Genomic DNA, 25,549 nt, shown 5'->3' on the forward strand with positions numbered 1-25,549 from the left:
TACCCATTTTAGAGGTCAGGGAAGGTGGATGAGATGAGTCATGGAAGATGGTTGAACTGTGACAGGCGGAGGAGAGAGGGGCTGTGGGTAGTGACATGTGAGCTACCTTCAGGGGACTGAAGTAAGACTAGGAAGGTAGTTGAAACCACACTGAGAAATCCAGATCAATGAAGTTGTACTTAATTTAATAAAGGCAGGGAAAAGGGGAAGGCAAGATGCATGAAGCCTTTGGAAGTTTAAGGTAGCAAAAGCTTACAGGATGGAACACTGGGCAACTGTAGTCAGCCATGCGGGTGGCTGGAATCAATGTGACAACCTCGATCGAGGGTTCTCAACTGCCTGAGGGTGGGAGTTGGGGTTGGGAATGCACATAGGTATCAGGATGATAAAGACTAAAATACGTTTTGAAAAAGCAGAATCATTATACTTGTTGTTTTCACAATAAGAAAGTGTCACTACATGAGATTTTTTCCAGAAAGTGTCACTATGTGAAATTCCCTTGCGGGTGGGACATGCACTTCATTTTAAAAGTTGACATACCCTAGTCTCCAAGGTCCCTTCTAGTTCTAACCTCTTTTGGGTTACTTTATTTTATGGATAAGTAAGCAAAGGCTAAGAGAGGTGGCACGGCTGATCAGTGGCAGAGTTGTAAGCAGACCCTGAACCTTTTAAATTCCAGGATAGAATTCATTCCATTGTACCGTATATCTCTGATGGTTTCCATTTCACAAATGTAACAATTTAGGCCAAGAGAGATATAGCTGGAAAAGTTCACTAGTTGGATCCAGATATTCACTCCCTATTCTGTTGCGATCTGTCAAGAGACTCCTGGGCTGATAAGACATTGCAGGAAACATGAATTTGTAAAAAGAGGCAGGCCTTCTACCATAGTCAAAGGACTGTTTTTATTGGGGCACATATTATTTTGACCACACTACACTCCAAATCATGACCATATACAACTACAGGAATTCAAAAGGACCGAAACACCAAAGCAAGATGCACAAGCCATATTCTAAGACTTCCTATCTATCAACCTTCTGTCATATACACATGTACAGGCTTTTAAAATTAGGGTCTGTTTCTAGTTTCCTATTGGTTCATTAATGTCCTGACTTTTCCCATTCGTTATTTAATTAATTTATCTATTTCCTTAAAGTCTTCCCCGAGTGCACATTTCTCATAAACTTTGAGGATTCCTGTTTAGGAAAATGAAAGAGCATTTTGCTTCAGTCATGTTTTCATAGTTACAACTTTTGAGAACAATTTCTTGAGAGATGTTTGGGAGCAAGGCATAGGATGGATTCCCATGGGATACATTCTTCGATGTGAAATCACCCAAACAAAGGGTATAATAACTTATATAGGAAAAATATTTTACATTGCCATCACTATACATGCAGATGTTTCTCCATAAACTGGCTAGTCTTCATTAGGATATGCCTTTACTTTTATTCTTGGGTCCATGTAACTGCTCTATCATATTCCCTGTATTTATACGTAACTTCGTTACTGGTAAAATCAGATATTTTTCCCCCAAATTTGGTTTGGTGTTGATTTCTTGGGATATCATTATCTCTATTGTTATTAGCTGTGTGACTATGGGTAAGTTATTTAACTTATGCCTTCGTGCCTTCGCTCATACATAGGGGACAGTGTACCTACTGAGAGGACTGTTGCACTATCAAATGGAATATCCGAGTACAAGCCCCAGCCTTGCACTGGGCACAAAGTAAGAGTTCAGTAAGTTACTGTGCTTACAACATGTTGATGCTTCTGTAAACCTTTATCTATTATATATATTTAAAATCTATACTTGATTTCTTTCATGAAATTTTTTTTTGGTGCACTGTAGCTATTTATTTTACTTATTTTCTTGCTTTCACTAATAATATTATATTTTAGAGCTAGAATAAGTGTATTAATTTTTGTTATCTTAAGTTTGTTGGATATTGAATTTATATACAAATTGAGTTTATTTCTGAATTCTCTGTTTTGTCCATTGTTCTACTTTTGAATTTGTACTCTTTTAAAAGTTATCACCCCATACATGTTCTGAATGTGGTAGGACATGTTTCCCTTTGTTATTCCTTTGATATTCTACGCATTTATTTATTTATTTTATATGAATTTTAGAAGTATGCTGTGAAGATATAAAGTAATATTTTGGCATCTTTACTGGCATCTTGTTAAATTCTTAAGTTATCTTAAGAGATATTGTCATTTTTATTACAGCATTTATTATTTCCTGTCAGGAGCATATATGTCTACATTTATAGAATCTGCCTTACTTTCCCATTATTTTTTGTTGTTTTCTTCGGCACAGGACTAAGAGAAAGAAAACTTCTGTTTTAAATCATGTTCTTGGGAAACTGATTCCCCCAATCATATTCTTGGGAAAGTAACTATATGCTTATTTACAAGAAACATGTGAAGGTGGCTCTGTCCATTGAGAATCTACCTCAGATCCATGCTCCTTAAATGGAGCCAATATCAATCATTTTCCTCAGCTATAAATTTGGGATGCTAATACTTGTTTGAATGTCTACTACACTGCCGTAAGGGTTATCAAGTAATATATTCAAAATAATTTGAAAATGTTCCAATATAAACCAGGGCATGGTATAATGAAACAATTATAAAAACAATTTTGCTTCCCAGACAATAAGATTCTAGAGGGCAGGAACCACATCTTCTACTCTTGGTATCCACAATATGACGACAGACCACGATAGGAACTCAGTAAATACTTCTATGTTAGGGGAAGAGGTAGGTAGTAATAACATTACAAAAAATAAAAGGAGAAGGAAAGGCTTGAGGAACGGTATGGTCTAGAGAGAATGCTTTTATTCAGTTTTACTGGCACATTTCTTTCATTTCATATGTAATACTCTTTTAATTCAACATTGATCCATATATTTATAAGCTTTCCTTCTGCTGCGCTCTCCCTTTAGCGAAATTTTATACCTTTATATTAATGTGATATAAGCGGTTTGCGTTCCTAGAAACTTTCTATTACATCCCTCCCCCCAATCCCTTAGGGTAGCTGCTTTTCTGAAAATGAGACGTAGCTGGGAGTGAAAAGAGAGATGGGAGGGGAGGGAAATGTTACATAATCATCCAACATTGACTCCAGAAGTAAGGAGCAGGAATATACCAAGATCACAGTTATAGCCATTGTCATGCCAGATACTAACCAGAAGTTTTCCATATACTGTTCTTAATCTCAAATTAAAGGTGAACCAGAAGGGTTTCTATCTGCCAGAACTGTAGCTCAGGTTTTTACTTTCCTTGAAACCTTCATGGTTCCCCAGTACCTAAAGCTAAAACTCCTTCTTCCACCATGTCTGCAGTTGGGAAAGAAGAGCCCTGCTATAAGGCTTTGGCTGTTCACAGAAAAAAAAAATTGTTTAGGATTATCATTTGTGGGAAATTATTAAGTATACAAACACATTCCACTGACTTGCTATCTTAAGTATTTGTCTTTTTTTTTTTTTTTTAAACCATCAAGGGCTAACAATTTGACCCTGTCATGAGAACTGGTCAAAACTAAAATATTTGCATTGAGGAGCTTCTGGGTTTTTTGGCCCATTTGTAGCACGGAGTCTGATGGACGTTTGGTATAGCAGAATGATCTTTCAATTTTCTGAATTAAAAATAATTAAAATAATGTCGGAACTAAACTTTTAAGGTTCAGCATCATTAATGTCATCTTTGGATCCAAAATGCATTAAAGACTCACTCCATATACAAACTCTGAAGGGAAGTCCATGAATCATATAACAAAATCTGCCTGGTGGTTAAGAAAACACTTTCCCCCAAATTAATTTTGCTGAAATCCTCATTCTAACTCACTGAAGTGGGTGGGGCAGATGGTTTTATTGTTGTATCTCTCTTTCCCATCTCCCCCTTTGTATTGTACGATGGATTGACTGAGGTTAACGGAGAAAGCTACAGGACCCAGTCCAAACCCGATCTTCTGACTTCAATTCCTATAAATCAGGAGTTTCTCAATGTTGGCATTATTGACATTTTGGGTTGGACAATTCTTTGTTGTGGGGGGCTGTCCTGTGCATTGTAGGATGGTTAGCAGCATCCCTGACCTCTCCCACTACCTGTGAGTAGCACCCTGCCCTCAGCAGTTGTAACAACTAAGAGCTCTCTGGACATTGTCATATGTCCCTTGGGGGTGGAGGGCAAAACTACTCATGACTGTCACTATAACCTTTCCAGAATGCCAGGTCACCTGTAAGTGATAATTTACTCCATTCCCACAGGGGCTAATTTGACTTCCTATTACTCTGCCTTATGATACCTGGTTGCTAGATGTGTCTTCAGACACCAGCTAGCTTGCTCCAGCGAGAAGACTGTGGGGAGTACTCTAATATATGTTAAGAGTTCTTTACTCAATGGGGACAGACTCACTCAGATTAAGGTAGGCATCTTGGATGGGCTTGGTTTTCTCTCTGATCAGCCACAGATCATGATGCATATTAAGGAGCTGTGGTGGTCAACAGTGCTAGTCACCAAATATTTCTGTTCTTCCCCCATTCTGGGCCTAACTCAGGATTGTATTTCCTGCCCCCCCCCCCCCATAGTTGTGCAGTGCCTTGCAACAAGTTCTGGCCAATGTGTTGAGTGGAACCCTATGTCACTTTTAGGATAGAGCGCTGAATTGTTAATGGGAGGATCTCCTAGTTTTCTCTTCCATCTGGCATGGTAACTGGCAATGTTTGAGATGGTGGATGCTTGGGTCTCTCTGCAAGCCTGGTCCCTGAATCACCATAATGAGTAGAACACTATTGCCTACCTGTAATAAATATATAGCGTAAGTATGAAATCTTATGTTTCAAGCCATTGAGATTTTAAGATTGTCTGTTAGTTTAGCAGAAATCAGCTTATTTTGACTGATAATAGGAGTTGAAAGATGAGAAAAAACTGGAAAATAGATTTATATTAAATCAAGGTCTCCTATATAAAATAGAAAATATAATATAAAACCACTTAGAACTTCCTTAAGTCTTAGGGTTCTCTATTTTCAGTCACTAACTCTCTAGTACTTGAAAAGAGTTTCAATGTAGATTTCTACATATGTACTGATATGGTTCTCTATGCCAAACTCATTCTTTCATTCCTTCAGATAATACTTATTGAACACTAAATATATGACAACTATTATTTGGGGTATCTTTAAAACAAGGATGATTTTGTGGGCTTCCATGTAGAATATACAATGGTATTGGAGATAGACTGACGAAGTTGGAAATGTGGTTTCATAATTGGATGGATGGGTGATTTCAGGCAAGTGACTTACCCTCCCTGTGCCTTACTTTTCTCAGCAGTAAAATGGTAATCACAACAGTGAAGAGTAAGTGAGGCCATGCACAAAGTGCTTAGAACACTACCTGGCACATGCTAGGTGTTCAAGAAAGGACAGTTCTAATGTATCTAAGGAATGTTGTAGTAAGTGATAAATCAAACTCTGATATGGGATGACAAGTTGCAGACATCCCAGAACATGTCTGCTTTATTCACCATTTCATCCTAATTGTCTAGCATAGCGCTTGGCACAAAGAAGATATTTAAAAACCACTCACTGCATATGTATAGAAGCATGTAGGAGTGAGGAGACGGACTCCCTGGTTGGACTTCTAACCTGCCTGTCTCGCCCACGGTGCCCAGCTCTGAGAACCTGGAATAATCATTGTGCTAGATCTGTCTACTCTTTTGTAAAAGGAAAGGATGACACAGAAGAGCTAGAAACAATGTATCTATAAACTAGAATCATAATCTACCACACTTCCCAGAAAAAGGATTACAAAAACCTTATGACAATATAATTTGAAGATAATAAACATGCGTGAAAATAATAGTATGGAGACACTACAAAGTTGTTCTATTACAGTTTTAACATTTTCAAAAGAAATTTAATGGAGATTGTTTCATCAAAAGGGCAGTAAAACTCACTGGCATTAACATCATCACACAGATGTGCTAGATTTCCCTAAGAGATCTGTGGAGAGGGAAGGAGAAGGAAGTTGGAGACAAAGAAATTAATGCACAAACTTGCAACTAAAAGAGAATAAATTCTGGAAGTCTAATGCATAACACAGTGATTATAGCCAACAATATTATATTATATACTTCAAAATTGCTAAGAGACTAGATTTTAAATGTGCTCATCACAAAAAAGAAATGATAATTATGTGACACTAGAGAGGTGTTAGCTAAAACTACAGTGGTAATTATATTACAATACATAAATGTGTCAGATTAACATGTTGGACACCTTAAACTTACACAATGTTATATATGTCATATCTTGATTAAAAAAGAAAAAAAAGACTAATGAGTGGTCCTGCAGTCATATATTAAGCCTTTCTTGGTTTTCCAATACATCAAGGCTTGTATGTGAAAGAGAAAAGTTTAACTTACAGGCAGTGCAATCAAAATGACTTAAGCCTTCAGTCTCAGTCTTCCTACCTATCAAGTGGGATAATAATACCTACTCCATTGGGCTTATCATGAGCATTACAGTAAATAATGTGACAAAGAACCATGTAAGAAGTAAACTGTCAATAAACAGTAGCAATTAATAGCATAATAATAATTATTACTGCAATTATTTATAAGAAAACTACTTCTTTACAAGTGTTAATAGCATTGAGAGTAAGTACTCTGGCTGATATTACAGAGTATGTAAATTGGCTTATGGTATGGGTTTTAGATATGCTAATGCAGCATTCAAAAGAGACAACAGGCAAAGAAATGTATGCTTGCTAGGTAACCCTTTTGTGAAGTTGGATGGTGAGTTGGGGAAAAAAAATAATGTTTAAACTTAGAGAAACGGTTCAGAAAACAAGAACACAGAAAGCCATTAGCATAGCAGTAAAAAGTACTACCTAGCTATGTGACTTTACTTAATTTCTCTTTGCCTCAGTTTTCACCACCTGAGAAAAATGGAGACAGTAATACTGAACAAGACTGTTATGAGAAATTAGACTTAATATTTGTACATTGCTTAGAACAATGCCTGGGATACAGTGAGTGTTATGTAAGTGTTTGCTAAACCAAAACAATAATAAGAATGGCTGAAAATACATAAAATGGCCTGTTAGGAAAACTTTAGAGTAAAGATTGGCAAGGTGGCCTTCTAGGAACACAACCTGGAAAGCTACCAGGCTCATTTGTCCATACAACAACTTGGAATCCTCTTATGTACAAGGTGAATTGCTGTAGCCATGAAGAAAGCTGACTCACATTTGGAATGACAGAGATGGACAAGAGGCTAAGACAAAAAGAGCCCCAGTTGAGACTGGAAATATCATAGATAACATGATACCCCTTCCTGTGGGCTTCCACAGCATGCCCTAATTATTTCACAACACCTTGGGTACCTGTTAATTGTAATGTAAGTATCTGCCCAAGGCAGAGCTCCCTGAAGGTGGAGGCTGAGTCTTGTTCACTGTGGAATTCCCCTCCTACAGTGCTCAGTAAGTATACGCTACCGTCAGGCCAAAGTTGAGTAATAAGATTAGACCTATAACGACTGAGCACTCAGTACCTGCGCCCCTGAGGCTCCACACCCTACTTTTAACCCTCCGTACTGCTCTAAATAGCTCAGTGTTAATGAGGGGGAAGGGAGACTGTGATCCCAAGAACATGGCCCTGTGTAAAATCCTAGTCTTTTCTGTAGTGGTGGCTTGAAACTAGCCAATAGTAAAATTGGCTGAGAAGCCTTCTGCTTAGGGACTTCCTCCAGTCACACTTCTCAGTCCATCCACAAATACCTCAATGCTGCCGCAAACAAAACTCACCAGCTTTGTAAATGAGCAGAATTTTTCTTCCTTCTTTCTACAGCTATCCGTCTTCAAAATTCCTTTCTGTGCTTTCCTTGAGAATATCTCTGTCCTACATCCCTCTCACTAATCTCTCAGCCACCACTTCAAGAATCACACTTGGGTTACCACTGTAGTGTCTTACTGTGAATCTGCCTACATACCACTGAAAGATAAAGCTTCCTAAAATACAAGTTTCATCACATTTCTTTCCTGTTCATGATCTAGGTTCCTTATTTCTTACTTTTACCTAATCTACTTCAGTTATCAAGAACCTCTATACTTTGGTTCTAGTCTACCACACTTCCTACCAAAGCTTCCAAACTCATTCTGTGAGATTAGCATTACTCTGATACCAAAAGCAGAGGAGGACACCACACACACACACACACACACACACACACACACACACACACACACACACATACATTATAGGCCAATATTCCTGATGAACATAGATGCAAAAATCCTCAACAAAATATTAGCAAACTGAATTAACAAGACATTAAAAGAATCATACACCACGATCAAGTGGGATTTACTCCAGAGAGGCAAGGTAAATTCAACATCTGAATACCACTCAATGTAATACACCACTTAACAGAATGAAAAATAAAAATCATATGATCACCTTCATAAATGTAGAAAAAGCATCTGAAAAAATTCATTACTCATTTATGAAAACTCTTAACAAAATGGGTATAGAGGAAATGTACCTCAACATAATAGAAGCCATATATGACAAACCCATATCTAACATCATACTCAACAGTGAAAATCTAAAAAGTGGAAAGCTTTTCCTCTAAGATCAGAATCAAGGGTGCCTGGCTGGCTCAGTCAATAGAACATGTGACTCTTGATCTCAGGGTTGTGAGTTCGAGACCCACGCTGGGTGTGAAAATTGCTTAATAATAAGATTTTTTTTTTTTAAAGAATTTGCCTAAGATCAGAATCAAGACAAGGATGCCCACTCTAGTCACTTTTATTTAACATAGTACTAGAAGTCCTAGGCATAGCAGTTAGACAAGAAAAAGAAATAAAAGTCATACAAACAGGACAGGAAGAAGTAAAATTGTCCCTATTTGCAAATGACATGATACTATATGTAGAAAACTCTAAAGACGGCACCAAAAGCTGTTAGAACTAATAAATGAATTCAGTAAATATGCAGGATACAAAATTGATGTATAAAAATGATTTTTATACACTAATAACAAACTATTGGAAATAAAATTCAAGAGAACAATTCCATTTATAATCACACCAAAAAGAATGAAATATCTAGGAATAAATTTAACCAAGAGGGTGAAAGACCTATAAACTGAAAACTATAAAACATTCGTGAAGAAACTGAAGAAGATACAAATAAATGTAAAGATATTATATGCTCATGAAATGTCCATACTACCCAAAGCAATCTAGAGATTCAATTCAATTCCTATCAAAATTCCAATGACATTTTTATTCTTTTTTTTTTTAAAGATTTTATTTAGTCATTTGACAGAGAGAGACACAGCAAGAGAGGGAACACAAGCAGGTGGAGTGGGAGAGGAAGAAGCAGGCTTCCTGCGGAGCAGGGAGCCTGATGTGGGGCTCGATCCCAGGACCCCAGGATCATGACCTGAGCTGAAGGCAGATGCTTAACGACTGAGCCACCCAGGCGCCCCTCCAATGACATTTTTCACAGAACTAGAGCAGGTAATTCTAAAATGTGTATGGAACCACAAAAGAACATGATACCCAAAATAATCCTGAGAAAGAAGAACACAGCTAGAGGTACCACACTCCCCAATTTCAAACTATAGTAATCAAAAGAGTGCAGTATCAGCATTAAAACAGACACATAGATCAATATAACAGAATACAGAGTCCAGAAATAAACCCACACACATATTGTCAATTAATTTACAACAAAGGAGGCAAGAATATACAATGGAGAAAGAATAGATTCTTCAACAAATGGTGTTGGGAAAACTGGACAGCTACCTGCACAAGAATAAAACTGGAGCACTCTCTTATAACACCATACATAATAATTAACTCAAAATGCATTAAAGACTCAAATGGGAGACCTGAAGTTATAAAACTCCTAGATGAAAACATGGGCAGTAAGCCCCTTCATATCAACCTTACTAATTTTTTTTTTTTTTTGGCTTTGACTCAAGAGGCAAGGGAAACAAAAGCAAAAATAAGCAAATGGGACTACATCAAACTAAAAAGCTTCTTCTGCACAGCTAAGGAAACCATCAACAAACTGGAAAGGCAACCAGAGAATGTGAGAAGATATCTGTAAGTCATACATCCAATAAGGGGTTAATACTGAAGCTATATAAAGAACATGTACAGCTTAATGCCAAAAACAAACAAACAAACAAACAAACCCATACAATCTAATTAAAAAATGGCAGGGGATCTGAATGGATATTTTTCCAAAGAAGACATATAGATGACTAATAGGCACATGAAAAAGATGCTCAACATCACTAAGCACCAGGGTAATGCAAATCAAAAGCACAATGAAATATCACCTTACACCTCTCAAGATGGCTATTATCAGAAAGACAAGAAATAACAAATGTTGGTGAGGATGTGCAGCAAAGGAAATACTCATGTACTGTTGGTGGGAAAGTAAGTTGGTGCAGCTACTACAGAAAACAGTATGGAAGTTCCTCAAAAATTTAAAAATAGGACCAATATATTATCCAGCAATTCCATTTCTGGGTATTTATCCAAAGAAAACAAAAATGCTAATTTAAAAAGATATATGTGCCCCTATGTTCACTGTAGCATTATGTACAATAACTAAGATATGAAAATAACCTAAATGTCCAATGACAGATGATAAAGAAGATAAAGAAGACTTGGCACACACACACAGACACACACACAGACACACAGACACACACACAGACACAGACACACACACACAGACACACACACACAGGAATACTACTCAGCCATAAAAAATGACATCTTGACATTTGCAACAACATGGTAGACTTTGAAGGCATTATGCTAACTGAAATAAGTCAGACAGAGAAAGACACATACTGTATGATTTCACTTACATGTGGAATCTAACAAAACAAAACAAACAAACATAACACCCAGACTCATAGATACAGAAAACAGTTTGGTGGTTGCCAGAGGGGAGTAGGGTTGGAGGTGATATGGATGAAGGGGATTAAGAGGTACAAACTTGCATTTACAAAATAAGTAAGTCATGGGGATGTAATGTACAACAAAGGGGTACAGTCAGTGATATTGTATGAACTTTGGAAGGTGACAGATGATCACTAGATTTATAGTAGTAACTGTTTCCGCAATGTATACAAATGTCAAATCACTATTGTACTAATATTATAACTGATATAACCCAAACATGCCCACTGAGGATGAGGGCGAAGGAAATGGCTCTGACGAGGCTCTGTGTGGCATTAAGAATGAGAAGACCTGCTGCCATCAGCTTCAGATTTTTGTGTTTCCACAACTCAATGAAAACGGCATGGGCCAATGACAACTAGATGTAGACTGTGGGCTACTCCACATTACAAGTCTGATGCCAAAATGCTTTACACAGTCCACCTAACAGATGGTCATGTATTTTAGCCGTTATCAATGTGAGTAGGATTCAAACCAGTGACCTGAGGGGTGAGAGGTTGTATATCCAATTACAAATTCCCACTTTCCTTAAGCGTTAAGATGCCTAAAGCAATATATTTTATTTACATCAAGTTACATTCTATAAACTATATTTGATAAAAGAGATGACTTCACGTTCTCAACTTAAATCAAAGAATGCTTACTTAAGTATTTTTTTTTAATTGAATCACACTTTAATGCCATCGTATAATCTTTCGGTTAACAGTGCTCATCTTGATTATTCTAACAAAGGGAAACATGGAAATTAATACTTAAGTTGTAGAGCTTATGTCATCTATAAAATTACACATTAGAAAATTCAAAAAAGATACCTGGGACATCTGTGAAGGTTTCTCCAAGGACAGACACATGGAAATTGAGTCCTAAATCCTTAAGGTGCATTAATACTTTGAAAAAACTCTCTGGATCTTTATCATGCTCCCTGGAAATAAACACACAAAATATTACTTGTGAAACCTTACGGTGTGTTAGAAACAATATTTTCCCTTTTCACAGTATCAATTCCTTTTGTGGTCTGTTGCTAGTTAAGGGAGCCTCGGGCATCCAAGCGGAGATTTCCCCCTATAACCTTAAATTGTAGCATCAGCATTGAGTGATTTCATGAATGTAACTTCTCTCTCATGAATCAAAACCCAGTTCTTTTGAAATCTTAAGGCTCTGCAGCCTTTTATTAAAGGAGAAATCTATCTTGTTTTTCACATTTTTTTGGTTAGACTATAGAAAGTCTAGTGTATTTTCCTTTCTCTAAAATGGTTAATTTTCCACTTAACATGGGTTTTTAACAAAAGAAAAGACCAGTCTTCAAAGGACGATTCTCTACTGATCATGAGAATGTACCAAAGATGTTTTTCATTTTCATGGGTCTGAATACCTTCCTCTCACATTTACTGAGCCCCTTTGTGCCCACAAGGAACGCACAATTTAGGGAGCAAGATTACAGACTCTCTCACTAATCTCTCATTTTAAATAATTGAATGGAGAATTATAAATACATCAAAAGGGGGTAGGCCTGAGTCTAAGTCCGCTGAGTATTAACTCAGGAGTGGAGGTTAGTCAACTCATAAAAGAATAGTAATAAAGATAATTCTTTCATTTAGCAGAGGCTTTGAAAAACATGGATTATTTTTGTTTGTTTAGCTTGTCAGTCTTCTTTATGAGAATGAGAGGCTAAAGGACACTAAAATAAAAAAAAATCATCAGTTCAAGAAATCACATTAAAATGAAGTGAATTATTTTTTACATTGTAAGGTGTGAATATTTCAGTATTTTTTGCATTTAATTGCACTGTTTTAAATTATCTTATTTCAGACAGATGTGGACCAGATGTCTTCAAAATATTTGGTTTTTATTTATAATTCAGAATTTTAACTTATTTTTTATATTACAGAGAAATAGTTATATATCAGCAATTGAATTTCTCATTTACCAACTAATTATGTAAAATAAATCTGTAAATTGATCAAACTGCTATATGAAATATGAAAATTACATCATTCAGGAAATCTCATGAAAAATGACATCTGCAACCCTAAATGTGTTAAATCACAATTCAGTCAATATTTTCAGTATCAAGAATTAAAACAAATGCATCTTCTGGTTAACATTTTAAAACAGCATTTATAATCTTACGGAATTATAAGATCTTATAGAATCTGTAACAACTTATTTTAAGCTCTGTATCTCTTGATTTGATTTACTTCAAATAATAAAAAATGCAATGGTGAAATTTTGATCGCTTTTTAAAATGATGCATATTATATACATGTACCATTGGGAAGGTTTCGGATAGTTCTCATATATACTGTATATGCTGTGGGCAAGAAGAAAGACTCAAAACAGTTTGAAAGTAAAGAATACACCATATGCTATCTTCAACCATATCAATCAAATAGCTGCCACCTAATCTGTGATATGTTCTTTTAGTCTGATTCTCTGGGAAGTACTTAGATGAAAAGAATGGAAACAATATAACATAATATATCTTAAAGAGAGAGTAAAACTATAGGGAAATCTAGCCACTCTGTTCTCTAAATTTTTCATTTTGAGTTCCAAAAATTTTGGCTATAGATCCTCAAGAGAATATTTATTCTAAATATTTCCTGCTGTTTTGTTTGTTTGTTTTGTTTTAAGCTTAAAATAGATGCGGTTTGGGGTTGGGAGGAGGTTTAAGCGGGTAGAAGCTGTAGTTCTGAAAAGATTCCAATGAGTGTTTTCAAGGCAGCAGGCTTTATGAACCTGCACTTTCAGTGCTTCCATACAAGATAAATGCATTACAATCCTACCGTATCCTTTCGATTTAAAAATTTTTTTATTATGTTATGTTAATCACCATACATTACATCATTAGTTTTTGATGTAGTGTTCCATGACTCATTGTTTGCATATAACACCCAGTGCTCCATTCAGTACGTGCCCTCCTTAATACCCATCACCAGGCTAACCCATCCCCCCACCCCCTCCCCTCTAGAACCCTCAGTTTGTTTCTCAGAGTCCATAGTCTCTCATGGTTCAATTCCCCCCCCTTCATTCTTCCCTTCCTGCTATCTTCTTCTTTTTTTTTTAACGTATAATGTATTATTTGTTTCATGTTTTTATTCAATTTACTTAAATGAAAAATAAAGCAGTTCACCCATTTCTACAGATATTTTTATAGGTGGACAAAAGCTTTCATATTCAACAGTCACTCTGCATAAGAACACAAAAGAGATTTGTATGAATCCTTCTCTTATTTAAACTATAATATATGGACGAATGTAAAGTGAGATTTTTCTTCCCCAAAATTATCCCTCAGGAAAAGAGGCATTTTATACTAAAGTCCTTCCTTAACGTCTCTCATAATACTGGGCACTCTCTCAATTACTTTATTTTGAACAAAACACTGTTTAGGAAAGTTGCATTAACCTGAAACAATGCGTAGTGGTAACAGTTTTGGATGGTGGGAGCAGTCATTCACTTGATGGGACGGGTAAAAACAGAAGCAAAGGAATTTAATATTGTCTTAGTAATTGTTTTGAGAGACACGACCTATAGTTCAAAGTGTTGGACGTTGTTGAAAGCAAGTACTTTAAAGATCACTAAAAAAAGTAACAGAATAAGTGGTTATTGGAGATTGTGAGTAGTAAGTGGGTTTTTATAGCTAAGGAAAAGATTTCCAGTGATAACAGTTTTCCAAGTCTTGCACCCCAAGCAGCTTAGATGGGGTTCCAGATGACAGGTGTTGGAAACATGCCAGCTTCCTGAAAAGATGGCAACCTCCATACTGATGTCAAGAATGCACGGAAGGGGGAGTTGGGCTACAACTGCTTCATGAAATGTAAGGGTGGGAAAAGAGCAATACTGCTAAAATGATTTTACATGATACATGCTTTAAAGTACTACTTATGTCTAAATTAGTAGATCATATATTATAAGTAGATACTTTATTTCATTTATGTCCCTCAAAGTTACATAGTGAATTTTGCTAATTTTTTTCTCAGTTTTCTCTTTAGAAAAATGAGAAATTTCCTAACATTCAGATGATCATTAGATGCTGTGCACAGATATTTAGCCAGAGCCATATATCAAGGCATGAATGACAGTCAATGGCAGAGCTCAATATATTTTGATGAGTGAGGAACTCATTCCAAATACCCAATGGGTCATCCATGGAATCTATCCCGGCATCCAGGATATTAATTGAACCCATTTAGCAGAGTATATGAATTTGTCTTCCAAAGAAATCTAATGTGAAGCTCTCATATTTATAATTTTAGCACAAAGCATTAAATACCACATTGCATTAAAAATAATGCTGTAGAGGGGTGCCTGGTTGGCTTAGTCGGTAGAACGTGTGATTTCATAATCTTGGGGGTGTGAGTTCGAGCTCCACATTAGGCGTAGAGATTACTTAAAAATAAAATCTTAAAAAAAAATGCTATCGAAGTATACCTCTTGACATGGAAAAATACCTGAGAAATACTGTTAAGTAAAAGGGAAATGACAGACTAGTATTTATCATATGAACTGCTTTTGTAAGACAAATGGGTGTGTGTACCTAGAAAAAATTATGGGATGAACTATATCAAAATGTTAACAGGGGTTGTGTTAGGTTTCTCCCCCTGCCCATGTTTTCTATTGTTTAATAAAGATTTTTAAATATAAATCATTTTTAATGCTTTTAAGGAACTACCCCCCTCCCCAACATTCTGCCACAAAATTGTATTCATAGGATTTTTGGCTAATGTTGTACCATTTTCAGTATGTACAGTAGCATAATTCCTACTTTCTTGTGACCCTCTACATTTGATAGCTGCCCAGCAAGCAAACTTGATTGATCAAAAAACATTCTTGAAGATGAGTCAAAGTCCAGGCTTCCCACAATCCCCTCACTATTGAATAGGTAAGAATGAAACAGTCTGGCTGGGAACAAGTTCTTCAGCAGCCCAACTATGGCAGAAGCGACCAGCACGGAAATATTTCAGGCTTACTGGAAGCAGCAGATATAGCAAGAACAGCTTTTATTCCCAAATATTATTCAGAACATTCGAAAAGCATAAACTGTTTCCATGTGTTTTTTCTTCCTATATCTGTTCTCTCTCTGTTGCCTTTCCCGTTTAGTTTTGTAGAGCTAAATTTCTTCTTATTCCTCATTTAACATTCGTTCAGTAAATATTTATTGAGGATTTCTAAGTTCTCCATACTTGTCACTTACACTAAACTGTTACCCTTTCCTATTTTCCCACATAACTTTATACTTACGGAATGCAATCTCTTTGATCTCGTTCCTTGCATTGCCTGGGCAGAAACCTGGCTCTTTACCCATGCTATTGTTTCCCAGCAGCATGTCACTGTGGACTGAGAGTTCCGTGAGGGAAAGATAAAGGATGCCTGGTTTGTTCATTATAAGTACCCAGTGCCTTGCCAAGTAGAGGAAGACTTTACTTCTGTTCCTCAGTATCTGGTTCTTTTCTACCCACACAGAAAACTCCAGGGTCAACTCCTCCCAGTAGGGGAGGCCACAGAACTTGTTCTGGTCAGTGGGTTGCAAGCTGACTGATTTGTGTCACTTCCAGGGAGAAGCATCTAAGAGTAGTTCTGAATAGCACTTTCTCGGGTGCAGTAATCCTCGTGGAGATCTTGTATTATGACTGTTAGGTTAAAAGAGGGAGGCGGTCTGGACTGCTACGTGGAAGCAAAGCCATCTAACTATGCAGTCAACTTTGAGTTAGTGAGGTAAATAAACTTTTGTTGTGTTAAGCAACTGACATGGGAGAGGGGTGTTCATTACTGCAGCATAATGTGACCTATGCTGACTAATACATTATCTGTGGCATAAAATTAGCTGCTCAAAAAAATATTTGTTGAATAAATGAAGGAATGGAAAAAATGAATTACATCTGTAGAGCTCCTGCTATATGTTCACAGTTCCAAGCCAGGCACCGGATCATAATCTGAGTTAAACATCTCAACCAAGTAGTCAAACAAATACAATTATTCTTCTGTTTAACATCACACAGAAAAGGTTGAGTCTGCATTTGAAATCATGTCTCATCATGTGGAAGTCATCATTCTATACAATCTTTGTTTTTTTCTTTCTTTCTTCCTACATATAATGAGAAGAAAAAGACTTGGCACCTTCAGTCCATGGTTTTGTTTCCAGACCAGCAAGCCCTGGACATTCCTTAGATTCTTGTGACTTGAGGTTAAAACCCACTGGACAAGAGATGGCAATAAGAATATGTGCAAGTAATATAAAATTAGGATCTAACACCATGGTTTCAAACTTCTTTCCCTTTATGATATGCTGCTAATCTCCATCTTCACTTCCTCATCATGGAGTACTGCTTTACTTCCAAATTCAGCGATGTGTTCCTTGTTCAAAAACATAGAACTTCCATTTACCACCCTGTGTTAGTTGTTATGATCATTTACTTCTCTACTCTCCTTTCTAGGGCTATAAACGCTTCCCTCTCCTCTACAGGCCTGACAAGGCGATACTTTGGTTCTGGTTTCCCTCCACGTGTGCAGCTTCTGCTTCCTAAATGCTGCTTCGAGTAGAATTCAACCAATAGTTTTAGCCACCGACTTCTCGACTTCTTTCCATTTCTGTCTCTCTCGGATACTACTAGCGCCCCTCTTTCTCTCACTCCACCAGACCTCCCCACCACTATTTACTTATGGTGGACCAAGACCAAGACTCTCCACTGTGGCTTTCTCTGAAGACTGTTCATACTGTATTCTGCCCTTCAACTCTGCTTTTAGAGGAAGAGTGAAAGGTGCAGTTCAGAGAAAAGTGGCTCTGCCACTGACCAGCAGTATGACAATGGCTACATTACATAATCCCATACAGCCTCAGTTGCTTCATCCTTAAAGTGGTATAACAATGATACCCACATTAAAAAAAGTTAGTTGTTGGGAATGAAGAAATGCCCAGCACCCTGGAGATCTACAATAAACTCTCATTCTCTTCATCTTTGGTATTGGCAGTATTTTCATATTTTAGATATGTTAATTTATTCCATCTCCTCTCCTCCCCAGTACACTCAAGATGCTAAGATATTTCATGTCCATTGCTTTGGGAAAGGCTTGGGACAGGCATGGGGGCCTCTAAACCCCACCAAAAAAAAGGGGGGGGCAATCTTCTTGGTTGATTACAGGAGCAACAATCCACGTAGAAACGGTAAGGACTTCCAACAGGTACAAGTGTTTAAGCAAAACGCTGCCCGAGTGTAGCACACACCCTTCCACCCTGTGCTGCCGTTTCACCTCCGGACAAGAAACATGAAGGACTGGTGGAGGACAAGTTGAGGCGAACAGAACTTTGAGGGTACCGGAAGCCATGCACCACACTTGCTGGGTCAGAACCTTGAGGGAGAAGCACAACTCCAGAGAGTGAATGTCTGAGCGAGTGTATCTAGACAGACAGTACTGGTGACACGCGTGGGAGATGCCTGAGCTGTGGGAGGCCTGACTGTGGGACCGTGGTTTCCGAGCACCTCACGGAAGAAGCACAGAGCAGCCGCAGACAGACAGAAGCAAGGGATCCCTCCGCCGTGGCCTGTGAGGAATGGGGACCAGGAAAATGGAAGACAGGGTCTCGAACTACATGAGCTTTCTGTCACCATATTGAAATGGGCCATTGCACAGAAATTAAGTTATAGAAAAATAAAATTCTCATTTATGCCTATCAGGCTTTCGTGCCACCTGCACATTCATATTCTCATCTTTCCTTTTAATAGCAGAGGGAGAGATGTCTGCCTTTCAAAATTGAAAGTCTATTAGAGCTCCAGATCTTCTACCTTGTTTCTTTTTGAGAGACCTGTGTTCTTATATTCTGTTTCCTTCCAGAAGCCTGTGATCCTATTCCCTACTCCACAATTTCTTTACTTGTGTCTTTGGCATTTTTAAATTACCCCTTTTACCTGATAACATTTATTGATGATAAGAGTTCTAATAATGGGTTTATTTCTAGGTGACTTTTCACAGATCATCTCAACTTAGAACATGAGCTATGTCTGTCTTTTCTCCTTCCTGTGTTTTCCTTACAACTTTGCTCCTATTCCCACATTCTCTTGGGTGAAGGTGTTCTCTAACTATACCAGTTCCCACCCCTGCCCCATTCATTCTCATGCTGCTTATGTTTTCTTTCAAGTTTGACACCACTGACCATCCTCTGCCTTCTTAGAAATGATCCTCGCTTGTTTTCCAAATGGGGTACTTAGACTACAACCCAATGACCTCCTCCCCAATTAAATCGTCCCACTCATTCCATCCAGATGGCCACCCAGTGAAAAGAAATCATTTTTTTTTCCCATTAGGTACCACAACATGATTGCCTTTTAAATCTCCCCATTGCTAAAAGCTTAGAGCCCCCAGGTTGTTTCTCTTCCACAATGATTTCCTCTCTCCCTGGATATTGTATACAATAATTTCATTCAGCCATCTAATTCGTCAATAAGCTCCCCTTCTCTGCAACTCTGGCCAGCCAGCCTGCACATACCCATGCCTCAAAGAACTGGCAGGCCACAAAGAACCTTAATTAAGATGAATGAGGTCTTCCCCATTCTTGGATGTTACTTAAGTGGCATCCACTATTACACATACTTTTAAATCATCATAATGTACATAATTACTTCCTCTCAGACCTGGGAGGTTCTATGGAACTAAACTCTTTCCCCAAAGTCTATTTCCCTCTGTAATAAAGTTGCTCCCTGTCAAATGTGGTGACTGGGGCTGGAATTTGAAACCAGCTAATCATTTATATTTTCTTTTGAATTATAACATTTCTAAGAGATATGTAGAAATACATTCAAAACTGTTGCTAGCTATCCTGAGCGCTCCTCCAGCAGTCCCCCTTCTATAGTTAGAAACTTCTTGCAGGGTTCAGTCTAGGAAACTCTCTGACATCTCTGAGAATTGTGTTTCTACCCCTCATGTAGGAAGACGCATGACTCTTCTTTCCTATTTTACCCTGTCAGGAAGCTGACAGTCAGATTTTCAAGTGCTCAATCTCAACATCCAGGAACTGTTAATAATAGTACTGAAAAGTATAATAAAGGAAATTAAAAAAAAAAAAAACACCTCACTGGAGCGGCTCAATAGTAGAAAAAGTACAGCATGGAATAGAATCATTGATCTTGACATAAACAGAATTTACCCGATGTGAACATCAGTGAGAAAATAGACCAAAAAATTAAAAAAAACAAAAACAAAAACCCAAAAACATAACAAAGAACTGAACCTCAGGGACCTATGGGAAAAGAGAAGATCCAACATTTGTAGCATCAGAGTTCCAGGAGGGGATTCTGTATTATTTCTTAGAACTGCATGTGAATTTACAATTTTTTTTTAAGATTTTATTTATTTGACAGAGAGAGCTCCCTGACTGAGCCGCCCAGGGATCCCTACAATTACTTTAATACACATTTCAACTATAAAAAAAAGCATGCCCATTCTAATAAAATACAAATAATCCAGAAATATATAAAGTCAGAAAGCCCCTATTCCTTACCCCTCCTGATAGTACTCCTCAGAGGTAACCACCACTAACAGTTGTTCGGTGTGCAGGGGTCGACCTCTTTCTAGGCATATGCAAACATATATATTTGTGTGAATGTATTTTTATATACATCTTCCTCATTTTATAAATATGAGGTTAATATCAGTCATTCTGCACTTTCCATTTTCACTAAATACATAATAGACATCTATTTCCACCAACACATATAGATATTTCATTTTAAAATGGTTACCTAATATTTCAAAATTTTAAGTAAATTCTCCTAATGGACATTTAAGTTGCTTCCCTTTTTTTGATGTTTCAAATAATACTAAAAGTGACGCCTAGTGCTTTTTATAACATTCAAATTTCTCTTTTGTAGAAGCCTTAATTCTTTCTTGTTTTTCCTCCCTTCCTACAATGTTCACTCTACTTTTGGAACTATCCTACCTTCAAAGTTTCACCTGCTTTGCCTTCTGCTATGTTTTAAGTTCCATAAGGGCAGAAATTATGCCTTTGTTTACCCAGTATTCCCCATGTCTAGAACAGGGCCTGGCGTAGAGTTTAAAAAGTTACTGGGTGCCTGGGTGGCTCAGTCAGTAAAGCGTCTGCCTTCGGCTCAGGTCATGAGCCAGGAGTCTTGGGATCGAGCCCCGGATCGGGCTCCCTGCTCAGTGGAGAGTCTGCTTCTCTCTCTCTCTCTCTCTCTCTCTCTCCCCTGCTCTCTCTCTGTCAGATAAGTAAAAAAAATCTTAAAAAAAAGTTATTACTCTGAATCAACTCTAAATCTAGATCACTTCTTGTGAATCTAATCTTCTTATTCCCATTTACTGTAAATGATGATTTTACTATTTCTATAATCAGGTACATATTCAGAATCTTCCCTTGGCCCTTCCAATGACAACTCATGTATAAGACTTAAAAACTAAACGGCTGCCCTGTCAAACACAGCATTAATGACCAAGCTCCTCTCTCATACTGGCATGTTCTTATTCTCCCAGTATTACAGGGTCTCAAGCCCAACATGGTTTTGAACAGAAGGAGGCAGCTTCCAAACTTGCTCTGCCAATCAACTTATTACCAACTTTGCCATTTTGTCCTATACAAATAATTTGAGATTTTCTTGATAATTTCCATTTTGAGAGTACAATATTATCACCTCATACCTTTATACCACCACTGAGCTTCAAACTCCTCCTTTGCTAGTTCAGCTTCCAAAACATTGTTCAATTATCTTCTTCAACATGATTTTCCTTAGATATCTCCTCTCTACAGTAACTAAAAGCCTTTAAATTTTAATTAAGCCACCCTAACCAACATTCAGATATTCCCATCAATCATTTACCCCTGCTATCTCCCCAAATAAGCACTGGTATTCATATTTATTTTCACCCTCTCCCTTTCTCTCCGCTCTTTACAATCCACAGCTCTTGTGCCTACGATTCTTGAATTTGGAACACAGCTCTCCCCACCTCTCTGCCACTCCTTGTCCGTTGTCTCTCTAATTGACTTTAAATTTATTGTTACTGGTACTCATCCCTGCAAGATGCCATCTCACTCTGAATCACTCCAGTATTAACAGTCATTCATATGCTACTGATGATTTCATGAATGTGTTCTTTTACATTATTTCATAATTATTTTTATGCTGTCCCCTTATAATTAGTCTGGAAGTCCCACAACATTAGAGAAACTCTTTTACTGAGAAGTTGGCGGGCACTCAAAATATGACTTTGAAATGAATAAGTGATGGTTCTGTCATGGCTGAATAGAGACAGTTATATTTTTAAAACTACGGTAGGATAGGTCTATGAAATGACATGAAGGATCATGTTTTTTTTTTTTTAATGGAGAATTAAACATGGTCTGCATTATTAGATGTCTTTCATCGAAATGGATTTCAATTCTTAATAACAGGTTTTCATATTCAGTTGTGGACATTTTGTCACATCTAGAAATGACAAGGTCTTCAATCATATAGCAAAGAATCTTAACTTGAAGAGAAAAATCCACTCCAAAACCTCATTCTGATTTAAAAAATGTTAAAATAGAAACGGACAGAGTAATTCATAAGAAATCCCTCCAATGGGGAGAAAAATGCAAAAATTCTGTCCATTTCACATACTATGTCTTGTTTCTAGACCCAAAGAAGACTGCTGTGTTTTTTGGCTGACACAGAGATCCCCTAGAAGAGACAGTCTCCCTTACTCAGCAGTGACTGCTAAGCACACCAGATTGTCATGGCAATGACTGTGGGAAAGGAGGAACACAATATGGAATGTCTGTTCTAGAAAGACCTGCTCAAAATGATGTGTTCTTGTTGCTACATATGTTGCGTTTTTTCATTTTATAAACAGGATTAATTATGTATCTCCTCCTTTTTTCTACATTCTTATAAATGGAATTAATCTGTATTTTCTACCTGGTCCCTTTTACAATACCATAAAAGAAAAAAGTTCAGCTCCAAACCTCGTTACTCTAGTCTTTTGTTGCTTATTTAGAGTTATTAAGAACTGCTCACATTAGGTACCAAAGGTATACTAGTTATTCACATGGAAAAGAATAAAAGATTCTGAATATTATAATAATATTACATGCTATAAATTAACTATATTGCTCAAGAAAAGGTGCTCCAGACTGGGAAGTCTCATAAACCAAAGTCTTAATTAAATATACTTATGATTAGTGGATATCAGAACAAATTGTTTCGGGTAAAGAATAGATAATAAAAATAATCAAGTATGGTATATAGTGTATTTGGTGAAAGATCATTTTGACTAGTTTGCTTTATAAGTGTATGTAAACCCAAAAGAAGAAAAGAAGATGCTTCTCGAAAGCTAGTAATAACCAATTCATTTATGACTATTGTTCTAAAGATAAGTTTTATCAGAATAAATAAAGTAAAAAAGTTTATATGGACAATATAGCCTAATGGAAAGAGGGCTAAAATCCTAGTTCTGATATTTAGTAGCTGTAATCCAGGGCAAGGAACTAAACCACTCTGAGATTTAAGTTCTTCATCTCTAACAGTCTGGCTAATAACGTTCACTTGAAAGGGCTATTGAGGGGATTAAGTGAGATGACGTGTATGAAACAATTTATAAAGCCTAGCAAACAGAAAATACATAATAAAGGATAGCTGTTATTATTATTGTTGTTAAAATGATTATAATCATCATTGTTTCATTATTCATTTATAGAACTGGAAATTTAAGAATATTCTAGTGAGTTTTTTAAAAAAGATTTATTTATTTATTTTAGAGAGAGGGAGTGAGCGAGAGCGAGCGAGCCAGGAGAGAGGCAGAGGGAGGAGAGAGAATTTGGAGCAGACTCCCTGCTGAGCTTGGAGCCTGACATGGGGCTTGATCCCATGACCCTGAGATCATGACCTGAGCCGAAACCCAGAGTCAGAAGCTCAACAGACTGAGCCACCCACATGCCCATCCAATGAGTTTAATAGCCACCATAAGTGGGCGAAAAAGTTTGTTACACTTTATAACCAGTTATTGATAGTAAGTGGAATGTACCACTGTTAAGCTTCCAATGGTTACCTTGATAATTATACACAGAAGCGTCTAAAGAGTCAAGTATGTTACACATGCAAACAGTATAGTGAGCATTCAATAAATGGTAGTCGTGGGGCACCTGGGCAGCTCAGTCATTAAGCATCTGCCTTCGGCTCAGGTGACGATCCCTGAGTCCTGGGATTGAGCCCCACATTAGGCTCCTTGCTCAGCGGGAAGCCTGCTTCTCCCTCTCCCACAGCCCCTGCTTGTGTTCCTGCTCTCGCTGTCTCTCTGTCAAATAAATAAATAAGAATCTTAAAAAAAAAGGTAGTCATTATTTATAACACAGAGTTACAAATATGATTTAAAGTAGAATTTCTGTTTGTGTATAAAGATACACATACCTACAACTGAAAATTTCTTCTCAGGATTGCATCCCTAATCTTGTCAGATATCACCTTTAATCTGGTCATCCAAGCCACAATGAACCCAGTCACCCTCACAACAACGATCAATCCCTAAACGAACTCCTCATTATCATTATCATTGTCTTTCCTTCCTTGATATAGTTCACATGCTCATCATTCCTTCCCAGGACTATTATAACTTCATTACCAAATCACCCTCTTATGATAATTACAGCTGAAATTGGGAGAGTAAACTGTCATCTCTCTTCTTTTTTTTTTTTCATCTCTCTTCTCTTAGAAATTACCCAAAAGCAACAAGAAGAACTAGAAATGGGAGTGCAAACGTGATTTTCCACAACAATAAGACACCAAAAACCCTGAACCACACAATAGGTGGAAAAGCTGTCAAAAATAGTGAAGACCAAACAGGTGGACAGGTGGAAGTGGGTGGAAGACACCCTTGGATTCTGAGAGAGCTAGCTCAAGGTGCTTCTCCATGGTGAAGAGTGGGCCTGGAGTGCAAGGTCAAATATTCTTCCTTCAGTGCAAACATCAACAGGGTTTGTGGGCTGCCAGTGCTAAGAATGTCTCTGGGCCTGGTTCAGTCTGGAGAAGCAGAGAATAAAGTGGTAAGTAAGAAATCAGAAAGAGAAGGTACTTTTGCAAGAAGTAGTCCGTTTGATAATCATCTCTGGGAGGATTACAGAAATGCATTGGCTGGTATATGAAATAATTTTTTTCTGACTACATATTTCATCCATTTTCATGGATTAGAATGGCACTGAAAGTTGAATTTCCCGTGCAACATCCTAAAAAAATGGTAACCTTTTAAAAAGGTAAATAGAAAAAAAAAATGTTCCTTCTGTTTTAGAGTCAAATTTTATGGAAATCTCTTTTTTTACTGGAAACAGTCTCACACTTTCTAATGAGAACTTACCCAATGATTCACTCTTATGTGTCATTCACTTATGACACTATTTTTATTAGGAAGTCTGTCCATATTCTAGACAGCAGTGTGTATTTAAGGAGCAGAATTAAATTAACTTTTCATTTTATTGCAAAGAGTTTCTTCGAGATTTATTCCTGTTTTGCTTTATATTCTTACACTTTAAATACTTTTCGACAGTTTTTTAAGCTGAAAAGTTAATGTAATTAGTA

At 37.2% G+C, this 25,549-nt stretch overlaps 1 protein-coding gene across 8 annotated transcripts in view; it reads right to left on the bottom strand.

Moving 5' to 3' along the window:
* Positions 1-25,549, bottom strand: part of GTDC1 (glycosyltransferase like domain containing 1) — a 478,402-nt gene that overhangs the window by 110,245 nt on the left and 342,608 nt on the right. For all 8 annotated transcript variants that reach the window (XM_027591202.1, XM_027591201.1, XM_027591200.1 and 5 more), the window contains exon 8: positions 11,813-11,922. In XM_027591202.1, the coding sequence (XP_027447003.1) occupies positions 11,813-11,922 (110 nt within the window). The remainder of the gene's footprint in view (positions 1-11,812; positions 11,923-25,549) is intronic.

Source organism: Zalophus californianus, chromosome 3 (assembly GCF_009762305.2).
Source record: "Zalophus californianus isolate mZalCal1 chromosome 3, mZalCal1.pri.v2, whole genome shotgun sequence".
Classification (NCBI taxonomy): Eukaryota; Metazoa; Chordata; class Mammalia; order Carnivora; family Otariidae; genus Zalophus; species Zalophus californianus.